The 12,704-nt window shown below is 44.7% G+C and overlaps 2 protein-coding genes and 1 long non-coding RNA gene across 3 annotated transcripts; 1 reads left to right on the top strand and 2 right to left on the bottom strand.

Moving 5' to 3' along the window:
* Window positions 1-1,728: 1,728 nt before the first annotated feature.
* LOC109943019 (uncharacterized) lies at window positions 1,729-10,774 on the top strand. The gene is made up of 2 exons (XR_002265618.3): window positions 1,729-2,694; window positions 10,396-10,774. It is a non-coding gene; the product is annotated as an uncharacterized lncRNA (long non-coding RNA).
* On the bottom strand, window positions 3,151-7,173 carry LOC109943017 (L-type lectin-domain containing receptor kinase SIT2-like). Its single transcript, XM_020545745.1, has one exon. It carries the CDS (start codon window positions 5,352-5,354, stop codon window positions 3,345-3,347), a length of 2,010 nt encoding a protein of 669 aa, XP_020401334.1. The 5' UTR covers window positions 5,355-7,173; the 3' UTR covers window positions 3,151-3,344.
* LOC103642561 (L-type lectin-domain containing receptor kinase SIT2) lies at window positions 6,356-10,801 on the bottom strand. Its single transcript, XM_020545744.3, has one exon. The coding sequence runs from the start codon at window positions 9,962-9,964 to the stop codon at window positions 7,931-7,933; it is 2,034 nt and encodes a 677-aa protein (XP_020401333.1). The 5' UTR covers window positions 9,965-10,801; the 3' UTR covers window positions 6,356-7,930.
* Window positions 10,802-12,704: the final 1,903 nt, after the last annotated feature.

Here is a 12,704-nt window from a genome sequence, read left to right as displayed (position 1 = left end):
AAGCTTCGGCTTCATCTATATTATGAATAGCCTTCGAATCCGTCCAACTCCCTTCAGCCCTCCTAGCAGCTTCTTGACTCCCGTGTACAGCAATGGGCCCTTGTTCCGAAGGTATCGTCATGCAAAGATATGCTGGATGAAGTATTGCTTCGAAGGCATTAAGCGTCCCTCGACCAATGATTGCATTGTATGGATACTCCATATCAACAATGTCAAAGACAACATGTTCTGTTTTCTTGTGTTGTGAACATATCCGAAGGTAATTGGCATTGTTATCTTTCCAAGTGCCACAATCTGTCTTCCTCCAAAGCCACAAAGAGGGTATGTTGCATCATGTATCTTATCCTCTGGCTCTTGCATTTGCCTGAAAGCCTTTGAAAAGATGATATCTGCTGCACTGCATGTGTCTACCAGGACATTGTGTACCAGAAATCCCTTGATGACACAAGATATGACCATTGCGTCATTGTGAGGATAATCCTTGAGCTGAAGGTCCTCCTGAGAGAAGGTAATTGGAATGTGAGGCCACTTGGATTTGATGAAGGGTCCTTGCACCCCAACAAGTTGTACCCTTCTTTGTGCTTCCTTCTTCTGCTTCTTGTTGGCTGGTTCAGAATTTGAGCCGTCTGTGATTGGGAGCACCAGCTTCATGGCCAAAGGTGCTACAGCTTGGTTGTTGTGCGAAGCCATCGTCACAACTGTGGAAGTGAGTTCACCGGAGGTGGGCGCCAATGTTGGTCCTTGCTCTCAGATGCTATACATCAAGAACAAAGCAACACAATTGTTAATGATAAAAGACCTTCATCCTTTGAAACATTATCTCCTTTCGGGTATAATGATCCTCAGACAAAGGGTATGAACGGCGAACCTTCATCATCTTAGTAAACAAATATAAATGAAGGTATATGAAATACGAAAGAATGTAAATAATGATGACATGTAGACAAATTATTTACATTCTCATTTCTTAATCGCGAGTGAATATTCATAACATTAATATTACATTGATACCTTCGGCTTGATAGAAGGTGAAAATGTGATAGTGACGCGAGTGCGATTACAATGCAGTGTGAACAGTACAAGGGTACTGTTCATCTATTTATAGGCACGGGACGCAGCCCGAACGAAATTACATCCATGTCTCTGATAATTAATTATGATCATAATACGAACTATTAAGGACTATATAGTCTTTTCCTCTTTAAGTCGGTATCGTCCTTCGTCTTTATCATAATATCAAGCCGAAGCTCTTTCAGTCGTAGCTTCAGCTCTGTCCGCATCATCTTCGACTTATATCTTTATGTCACACATGCTTTTGTACTGTCTTGTCGATGGTGTTTTTGCCTAGAGGACCTTCGACGGAGAAGAAGACCCCCAACATTTGGCCTCCTCAAATTCTTCTACGTACTCCTCTACACCCCTTTCTGTTGCAGATGCATAATTCTTCCCATAGCTTTTGGGTATTCATCCACACCAAATTTTGGCAAAAACATGATTCTAGAAAAATTTGGCCAATCTCCCAAATCTCCCCTCAACTTCAGAATCTGCAGCCACCTAGCTGCATTTCCCCCCGTGTTCACCGAAGGAGCAACTACCTTCATTGCACCAGGAACCTAATACATGTTGAAATAATCCTCACGTCGGTTCAACCAAATCACAGGTTCCTTGCCTCCAAACTTGGGGAAAAGCATCTTGGGTACATGTTGAAACTCCCTTCCTCCCTGATCCTAGTGTCTGAATTCTCCACCAGATAATTCCCCCTTCATTCCTCCTTAATTCATGATCGGCGAGGCCCCTCTTCTACCTCCTGTATCCGATGACTCAGGTCCCGCTCCAACATCCTCCATCTCTCTCGCCATAGCCTCCAACCTCATCCTTGTTAACGCCTTCTTGTTCTCCGCCACACGCCTAGATAGGGTTGTCCTCTCTTCGACATCCTGTTTCACCAAGTCGGTAGTCAATTCTGACTGTCCCAATAGCTGGTGATGCACCTTCTCCATAGCCTCAACCTTCCCCGTTAACCTCTCCAGCGTCGCCATCATCTTCTCCCACCTTGTTTCTCCTTGTTTAGCTTCTATCGTCATTGCTTCCAATACCAGCCTGGACCGCGCCAAAGGTTTGACAGAGGGCATCGTGGTGATCACCTCCTCTTTTACCTAATACCAACCTAACTTCCTTGTGATCACCAACCCACACCGAAGAAAGAGAACTTTGATACCTATGGATCGACGTCCCGTGGCCGACGACGAGCAACCACGGCGTGAGAATTCGTCGTCGCTGGAGAAGAAGACTTCCCTAGGTGCGCTTAGATAAATACAAGTTTTGGTGGAGTTTGTTCTTTATTCCATTTCATAGTCTCTTCCAGATGTGATTATAAATATTTATAGACTCTAATATGAGCCTAATGGTCTGGATCTATTACAAGACTTAGAACCCTGATGGTCAACAGTAATCCCTCTCTAATCCTCTTCTTCTCCGACTGACTTAATCAAAGACTAAACATTAACAGCATAAGTAGCAGTAGCAGGAATACCAGGGTCGTGACATCGTCTCCTCGGCTACGGCCTCCTGATTCCTCCGCCGAAGGCCAGATTGCAGCGGGCGGGGGGCAAGGGGCAGGGGGCTGCGCCTTATCCTGTGCTCGGCGTAGGTATCCGCCGGGCTGCCACGGAGACGGCACTACAGTAGTACGAGGTAATCGTGATTTCTGAAGCTTGTCCGCAAATTGCGATTAGTGCTTGTTCGGAGCTTATCTAGATGAATATATTACCGAACCATACATCGCTTCATTTTCGCCCCAAAACAAATACTATATGAAACTGTGCGTGTATGTCAGTGCTCTCTGCGGCACGATTTGAAGAGCAATTTGCCACAAATTCTGACAAAACTGACACAAACACACACACACACAAGGAGAAACCATTCTCCCTTGTGGATTTCTTTTTATATCTGTTAGATTTCATTCTCGGCGTCAGATCCGTGCGAGTCTTCTGGTGAACTTCTGTTAGATGAAGAAATCTCGTTATGCATTCTTTTTATGCGGATTTATTTATTCAGTTATGTCGTGTTTTAGCATCACTAAATTCACTATCGTGTTAGGGTATTGAACATGTTGCTGCTTGTGGACAAGTCCTTGTGACGAAAACAACGAAGAAAAATGTTCCGTTAAAAAGAAACTACTGCCAACACCTAAAGAATTCAAAAGACAAACAGACATAAATCCCCGCACTAAACAGACAAACATACAACCCGTGGGCACCTAAAAATACAAAGACTTATACAATAAAATTAAACGCGTCACATACTAAACAGCTAAGTAATGAAGTACGGAAAAATGGCAGATATCATCTTCCTCCCGAGAGGCTAGATATTGTGCAGAAGCTCGTCGATATTTGCGGATATGACACGACAGATGAGTTGAGTCCACTGTTTTTCATCAAGGCAACCATGTTCGAGCTCAGTTGCGTTGGCCTTAGCTCGGGTAGTGGCGTATCGCCATCGAGGTATTGCATAACTTGTCGCATCCTAGGCCTTGAACTAGGAAGTGGGTGCGAGCACAAGAGTCCTAGCTTCAACACAAGATGGGCCTCATCAATGTTGTAGTCACCCTGAAGCCTTGAATCCAGTGTCTTTGTAATAACACCATTATTCCAGTGCTCGAGCACCCAATCGACCAAGAAAAATTCAGTCCCCTCTGCATTTTTCTTGACAGGTCTTTGCCCACACGCAACCTCAAGAAGGAACATGCCGAAGGCAAAGACATCTGTATGAGGGGACGCCTTCCCTGTGCGCAGAAGCTCGGGTGCTAGGTATCCCTTTGTTCCAACCATATGTGTTGTTTGTGGGTCAGTGCCGTGATCATACAACCTTGCAAGGCCGAAGTCGCCGAGGCGGCCGTTCATTTCACCATCTAGGAGTACGTTGCTTGCCTTGATGTCTCTGTGGATCACTATCTTCTCCCACTTCTCATGGAGATACAGCAAGACGGTAGCGATGTTTCTGATGACTCGAAACCTCTGTTCCCAGTTCAAAATAGCACCGTGCTCTTCACAGTATAGATATTTATCAAGGCTACCATTGGGCATGTAGTTATAAACCAAAAACAGCTCACCTTTTCTCCTGCAGTAGCCAAGTAGCTGGACAAGGTTGCGATGGCGGAGTCGACCGATGCTAACAACCTCAGTGACAAACTCTTTCATTCCTTGTCTTGACTCATGAGACATCCTCTTCACAGCAACCTCTACATTAGATAATGGAAGGACTCCTTTGTATACTTTCCCAAACCCTCCTTCTCCAAGCAGGTGCTTATTCTTAAACCCCCCTGTAGCATGGTACAAATCCTTGTATGAAAACCGATGTGGACCAAACTCACCCTCCCAATCCTCACGCACCTCAGCATACTTCAGCCGCCTTCGGACAACCAGAGTGACAATAGTGCCTATGGAGAGGATCAACGTTGCAGTGGCTATCGGCAGGACAATTGCCAAGAGCTTGGACTGGGCCTTGGGGCCATGGAAAGGCAACTTGGGAAGCTTGGAGACGTCAAGGGGTGGGGCTGGTTTATTCATGCCAAAGCTCCAGCCCATCACATAATGACGGGAGTTCACGGGAGAAGCTCCGGATGCGAATCCAATGTATGAAGTTGAGGTGGAGATTACAGTTGAGAGATCATAGGTTGTAGACAGCAGTGGCCTGGATGGTTTGTGCACGTTGATCGGAGCCAGGGTCACATTGATCTGCATAGTACTCTTGTCATAGTCGATCCACAGTTGTGTTCCCTTGTTTCCATTCAGTGTCAGCTCCCGGAAGGCACCACTATCTTCATAGAAGCCAGATGTATTGGATTTGAAGGAGAATACACCGTTGATGTTGATTCCAACGTGGTTGTCGTTGATATCTTGTACCTCAGCATTTTTGTAGGTATCAAGCTCGACCATGAAGATGTGGTTTCTTGTGTTTCCATTGTTGTTTTCGTTGAGCAAGCCAAAGTACTTGCCTGCCCGTGCATCAGAGAAATTCTTGGTAGGTGCGATGAAGAAGGCCATGCCGTCAGCACTCAAGTCTGGGTATGTGATGAAGATGCTGAAAACAACATTGACTGAGAAGGATTCAACTTTACCATCAGGTGATTTGCGGAAGTGCAAAGGGCTGGGGTAGAATGCGTGACCGTTGGTAATTGCAGTGCTATTGGTCAGATCAAGGAGGCCATCATTTGTGACGATGGCAGAACCATCAAGGTTTAAGCTGGATTGGGTGAAGCCAGATAACAGAAATTGATCATCGCAGGATGCCAAGGTTGTGAGGAGGAGCAGGTACGGAAGGAAGGACGTATGCTTCATTGCCATTACAAGCATGTGTGTGTCTTGCAAGCTGCAAATCAACAAGGATAGCAAGCAGTAAGTGTTATGTGGGCAACCAATGCTATCTGGTTTCCGCTTGCACTCAGTGGTTCAGTTTATATTAGATTTTAACTTGCTGCTTCATACCAAGTCTAGTTTCTGGATTTTCAACATCTGTTATTGTCTAAATTTTAATAGGTGATATAGACACTTATACTGTTAGGTTTATTTGCTACCACATCTTAGAATTGATTTTAAGTAACAGCCTAACAAGTACTCCATCTGTTCTAAATTGTAAGACGTTCTTTTAGATACAATGCATATCCAAGTGTATAGCAAAAGCTATGTAACTAGAAAAGACAAAACATCTTACAATTTGGAATGAAGGGAGTATTTAGGATTCCAGAATAACTGAACATGAAATGTAGTAAGACAATGTCAGCTAAAAATCATTCAGCTGAACCATCATATCATCATATCAACTTTTTGTCATGAATAGGAGGCTCCGTATTGTACAAGTAGCATCTTTCATGCTTGTATATAAAACTTTTTTTCTATAAGGGAAGCTTTAATGCTTGTACATAAACTATGAACCCAAACTAAGATCCAGAAAGAAAGCTTCCATTGTTTGCACAAGAAGGCTAAATTTTTGAGTCAAGCATTGTTAGCATACATTTCTGCTTTCATCCAGAATGTGGACTGGTTAGAGCTTAACAAAAGAAACAAATGTGTCCCGTGAGACACGGGCTAGTAAAGATCGCTGTTCCATTGCAACAAGGGTAGAGGATTCCAATCAACTTTTTGTAGTCCTTTAACAGGTTGTGGACAAGAATAGCTTACAACATTGCATTTAAAGATGGAGGCTGAAAACAAAGCTTGTTAAATGTGTAATAAAGCTTTGATGTATACCTATCTGACGGCCACTTGAAGTGATTACCTAGGTTGGAGGGAATACTTGTTAACTCATATCTCAGGCTTCTGATTAAAGGCCTGAAGCTGCGATTATACATAAAATTTTGTTCTGTAGAAATAGGATCTAATCCTACGTGCATATAATTTCTTATATATGCAATGTGATCTAAATTTTTTAAATACTAAGCTTAAGCAAGAGCCAGAACCTAGCTTCCTATAACTATACTACTATAGAGTATAGACTAAGGAAAACATAAAGTTGCTAACAGGGATATGGATCCCTGTGAACATCGAAATATTTATTTTTTCCATGTAAAATGGAAGGAACTAGAAGTAAACAAGTGCATTTAAAGAAGGGAAATAACTGAAAACGAAGCTTGATGCGATGTGTGCTGCTTTGATGCAAACATATGTGTGGTCATAAAAGTACAAAACAATTCGTTCATTCTTTGTCTGTGTGTGAATTGTGGAGATTACCTTGTTTCAAAGCTACTTGGCATCTGGTTATTCAGGCTTCACTACTTCAGAATGCCAGGTCCAAATCCTTACTTCCTGAAAAAATCTTATATGGATTCAGCATGGACTTCTGAGTACCCTCATGGTTGTATCTATAGGAGTACAATTTGTCCAGACTCCAGACACATTATTATTTGTCTGATTGAGATGTAGAGATTGTCTAGGACCAAGGGAACTTTGCATTTGAGACTTACAGACTTCAAAATGCCAGTTCCAGATTCCTACTTACCGAAAATATCTTATGTACATTCAGTGCACACTTGGCAATATGTTTCTGGTCATACTAGTACAATTCATAGAGATTACCAATACTTAGCTAGGATCAAGGGAACCTGGCATGGGAGGATTCAGGTAGATGGATGTAACATATACATTTTTTTATATAATTGTGTTAAGCAAAAAAAAATCTTTTATATGACTGAACATGTTATTATGTAGCTTAGTTGTCTTGTCGATTTTTTTCATCCATCTGGCCTTATGATTCTCATGGATGCACATATGAATAGTTGTAAAAAAACAAACATATATAACTGACTACTTATGAATAGTAGTTATCTTACAGTGAAAGCTAGTGAATTTTGACATCAGTGAGTACCGTCAATTATTTGATTGGAGGTTCTAATGCAAAACAAGGGTGCTGCACGAAGTAATTGAACAAAAAACACAAGATATCTGGATGCAAACAGAAAAAGAAGCACACTATTTTACAGGCAAATTAATAACAATATCCTCGAGTTATGTAGGCTTCCTCTATATATACAATGCACATTTAATTTCTTTTTTTAGATAATGGAAATGTCCGGCTTTAACCTCAAAAGTCAAAACGAGAGGCTAGGGCCAACGCTTACAAAAACAGTAGTCACAGGGACTACAACACCAAGGATGGACAAACCTCCGACACATAGTATAGGCACTCACGAAAACACAGAAAAACAAAATTATAATGACAATCTGTTTATGAATCTCCAGCCATAGTGCGCGAAGATGTGCATCCCAACTGACTCCATCCTTCTGCAGCCTTTTATTATTAGATCCTTGTTTTCATCTTTACTTTGAAGTTGACTCCAAAACCTTAGTCAGTGTGTTCTCCTAAAAAGAACCTGCAAATAAGTTACTTAGGGTATGCAATAAACATATTTGTATCCATTCATGACAACACATTTTCATCTTCCTCCAGAGACGACGTTTGACGTTGTGCTGAAGCATTCTGTTGACAAGGGATATGAAATGAGGTATGGATCGATCCCTTCACTTTGCATAGAGGCTAGCACCTCGAAGCTTAAATCTGGAGCCTCAATCTCCCCATCCAAGTATTGTATGACTTGCCGCATGGTAGGCCTTTCACTGGCGAATGGGTGTGAACACAACAGCCCTATTTTCAACGCCAAGTATGCCTCACCGATATCATACTTCCCTTCAAGCCTAGCATCCATGGTAGCACCGAATGATCCTTCTCGCACCTTGTCGAGCACCCAATCAACCAGCATGAGTTGGCTATCTTGCACATTTTCGTGTCTGACAGGCCTCTGTCCACAGGTGACCTCAAGGACAAACATACCAAAGGAGAAAACATCTGTAAGGGGAGTGGCATTTCCGCCGCGTGCGAGCTTCGGAGCAAGGTAACCTATGGTGCCAACCACATGTGTGGTCTGTGGGTCGACACCGTGATCATACAACCTTGCAAGGCCGAAATCGCCTAACCGTCCATTCATCTCGCTGTCGAGGAGCACATTGCTTCCCTTGATGTCTCTGTGAACAACTACCTTCTCCCACTCCTCATGGAGATACAGTAGGCCGGATGCGATTCCCTTGATGATCCGAAACCTTTGAGCCCAACTCAACGCAGAGTTGCCCTCTTTTGCATTATGCAGGTATTTATCCAAGCTTCCATTGGGCATGTACTCATATACCAGTAGGAGCTCACCTTTGCGACGACAGTAGCCAAGCAACTGGACGAGATTGCGGTTCTGAAGACGTCCTATGCTGACGATCTCCGCGATAAACTCCTTCATCCCTTGCTTGGAGTCATGCGATACCCTCTTCACGGCTATCTTCAATCTCGATCTCGGGAGCTCCCCTTTGTACACTCTCCCAAATCCTCCAATGCCAAGAAGATTCTTGTTCTCAAATCCACCCGTCGCATGGAACAGGTCCTTGTATGAGAATCGGTGCGGGCCGAACTCCAATTCCCAGTCTTCCCGTATCTCCGCGTACCTGACATGCCTCCGCACAAGCAAGAAAGCAACGACACCAAGAGACAAGAGCAATGCTGCAGTTGCTATGGGCAGAACTGTCTCTAACACCCAGGATCGTCGACTCTTGTGATGATGCCGTGGAAGCTTTGGAAGCATGCTCAGGTCGATGGACGGAGCAGGGCCGTTCATGGCGAAGCTCCAGCCGAGAACATAGTGTTGCGTATGGATCTTGCCCGTTGACGATGAGAAACCGACGTATGCCACGTCGGTGAGCACGTCTGAGAGGTTTTGGATAGTGGACACTGTTGGTCTCTTAGGTTTGACTATGGCCAGAGGAGCCATGGTGACGTCAATCTGTGTATTCTCTCGATCGTACTCCACCCACACCCGCATCGCCTCTTTGCTACTGAGTGTCAGGTTTTCGAAGGTTCCATCTTGATCATGGAAGAAACCAGCCGGGTTGGACTGCACGGAGGTCATGCTGTTGATGTCGATGCCGATGTGGTTGTTGTTGATGTCCTTAAACTCACTGTTCTGGTAGGTGTCAAGCTCAACGGCGAAGATATGGTTGCTCTTGTTGCCATCGTTGGAGCCACTTAGGAGGCCCAGGTATTGCACTGGAAGCGCGGAAAGTGTCCTGCTCGGTGCAATCAACATAGCGAGGCCGTGGCTGCTCAAGTCGTCGTAGATGGAGATGATGCCGAACACGAAGGAGGCAGAGAAGGACTGCACCGTGCTGTTGGGCGAGTCACGGAGGCGCAGTGGAGTCGGGTAGAAGGCATGGCCCATGCTCATGACCGTGCCATTGGTCAGCTCCAGCAACCCGCTTGGTGTGATCGAGGCTGTGTTGTCTAGGGTGAGGCTAGCATTGGCGAAGCCAGAGTAGACGAACCAGTGGTCGTTGTTTTCTTCGGCGCTGAAGGGCGCAATGGTAAGGCCAAGGCTAACTAAGAGGAGTTCTAGGATCATCAAGGGAGCGGACTTCATGTCGAACACGGCCATGGTGGGAAAAATGGCAATAGTAGAGTAGGTGCCGGCAAATGTTTATGTGCAGCAACTCGGATGGAGTTTGTACTTAACACTCAATTGGGGAGGCAGAAGCCAGACTACCTAGCAATGCAATTGCGAAAATTCTAGCTTCTTGGAACGAACGTGATAGCTCTTTTTGACAAGTTCCTTCTTTTAGCGGCCTGGAGAAATTTGGTTTGGATTTTCAACATGCTTTTAAAGATGCTGTTTTCAGTGGAACGTAGGTTGCAGGGAACTGGACGGGTCCTCAGAAGGGTGTGGCTCTAAATTAAGAGGCGTCTTATTTCCAAATTAATATTAGATGTGATGTCATTTATGTTTTGTAAATTAAGAAGCGTCTTATCTTCACATCAATTTGCCCTAGCAGATATGATGTTATTTATGTTTTGTAAACAATGGCTCAGGTTTGATTGACCAAAAGATCGCTGTTCCATTGCAACAAGGGCAGACGGCCAGTCCCAACTCCCAATCAACCTTTTCTATTTTCTTTGTCAATGTTATTTTCAGAATGGTGAACTGGAAGAAGTGTATGTATGTTTCTCAGCCTGAAGGGTATGAAGTGAAGGGAAAGGAGAAGCATGTACTCCTAGAGCCTGAAACGTGAAGCTTGACAAAGTCTAAAGAAGTTAGGCTTCACCGAGTGTGCTTGTGAGCCAGCAGTGGTACTAGGTATCTTTTGTTGATGACTTAATTGTGATAAGAAGTGATCCAGCAGAAATCTCGAGGTTCAAGATGGAGATGACAACTCAATTTGAGATGAGTGATTTGGGGTTACTGTCATTTTATCTGGGTATCGAGGTCGTTGATCAGCAGTAGGTGTTAGGATTTATGGGCTTGGCCCAATTAAGAAATTCAAATAAATCCCAGAAAATCTCAAAAGCCCATACAAGAGGATGGCTAGAGGATAGGTGGAACCATTAGCACCATATTGCTAGCTCTAGTGGAGTAGAGCTAGCTTAAATATGGAAGCCACACTCACTCACCAAGTCATGGATGAGAGGAGAGAGTGTGGAGAGCCACGCGCGCGCGCGCTCGCTCGCCTCGCCGGGCCGGGCCGGGGCGGGGCGAAGGGCGCGGGCGCACGACATGCGCGTGAATGGTCCGCCGAAATCCGGCCCCTCGCCTTCACGCGACTGCTCGTGATCTTCTGACATCGTCGACCCAGCTGATCCTGGCGCGCGCCAACAATCAGTAAGTCTAATCAGTACGCATCATCTGATTTGGCTTGTTATGTTTTTCTATGGCTGCTTTTGCCGACGCGCTGAAGCCAGAAAAGTTTAATGGTATGCACTTTAAGAGATGGCAAGTCAAGGCCACGCTCTGGCTTACTGCTATGAATGTCTTCCATGTTAGTAAAGGCAGACCTGAGGGTCCACTGACTCCTGAACAGGAGAAAGAGTACGACCATGCCAATACTATGTTCACGGGAGCCGTTCTTAGCGCCCTTGTTGACCGTCTGGTTGATGCGAATATGCAATACACAGACGGGAAAGAGTTGTGGGATGCACTTACTACTAAGTATGGTGCATCAGATGCTGGCAGTGACCTGTATATCATGGAGAGCTTTCATGATTATAAGATGGTTGATAATCGCTCTATTGTAGAGCAAGCTCATGAAATACAGTGTATAGCCAAGGAGCTCGACCACCTTAAGATAGTCCTTCCTGACCGATTTGTGGCTGGGTGCATTATTGCAAAGTTGCCTTCTACATGGAGGAACTTCGCCACAACTCTGAAACATAAGAGACATGAGATATCAGTTGAAAATCTGATAGCGTCTCTGGATGTTGAGGAGAAAGCTCGGGCTAAGGACACGGGATCTAAAGGCGGCGAGGGCAACTCCAGCGCCAACATGGTTCAAAGGAACCACAACAAGGGGAAAGGAAAGCCAAAATCTAACAAGCCCAACAAAACTACCAACTTCAAGAAGAAGAAGCACAAGGCTGAATTGACATGTTTCGCATGTGGCGAGGCGGGTCATTTTGCCAAGGATTGTCCCGATCGAGCGGATCGCCGTGGCAAAAAGGGCAATGTCAACACAGTGGTCGCTAGCAATGAGGAAGACAAAGGGTATGACAATTTACCTTTTATCTTCTCAGTATTTCAATCACCTAGCTGGTGGCTTGATACTGGTGCTAATGTTCATGTGTGTTCTGACATCAACTTGTTCTCTTCTTATCAGGGCGCCCGGGATTCTTCCGTGCTAATGGGGAATGGGTCACATGCTTCTGTTCATGGCACTGGCACGGTGGATCTGAAGTTTACTTCGGGAAAGATCGTGCAGCTGAAGAACGTGCATCATGTCCCTTCTATACACAAGAATCTCGTTAGCGGAACCCTTCTATGTAGAGATGGGTTCAAGGTAGTTTTGGAGTCCAATAAATTAGTTGTGTCCAAGTCTGGACAATTTATTGGTAAAGGCTATGATTGCGGAGGTGAGAGCACCTAGAGGGGGGGGGGGGGGGGTGAATAGGTGATCCTGTAAAACTTCAAAACTTAAGCCACAAAAACTTGTTAAGTGTTAGCACAAGTATGGCCAAGTGGCTAGAGAGGAGTCAAAACACAATAACCACAAGAAATCAATCACAGAGATGACACGGTGGTTATCCCGTGGTTCGGCCAAGTACAAAAACTTGCCTACTCCACGTTGTGGCGTCCCAACGGACGAGAGTTGCACTCAACTCCTCTCAAGTGATCCAATGATCAACTTGAA

Source organism: Zea mays, chromosome 10 (genome assembly GCF_902167145.1).
Source record: "Zea mays cultivar B73 chromosome 10, Zm-B73-REFERENCE-NAM-5.0, whole genome shotgun sequence".
Classification (NCBI taxonomy): domain Eukaryota; kingdom Viridiplantae; phylum Streptophyta; class Magnoliopsida; order Poales; family Poaceae; genus Zea; species Zea mays.
This window is presented reverse-complemented; position numbering and strand designations above follow the sequence as displayed.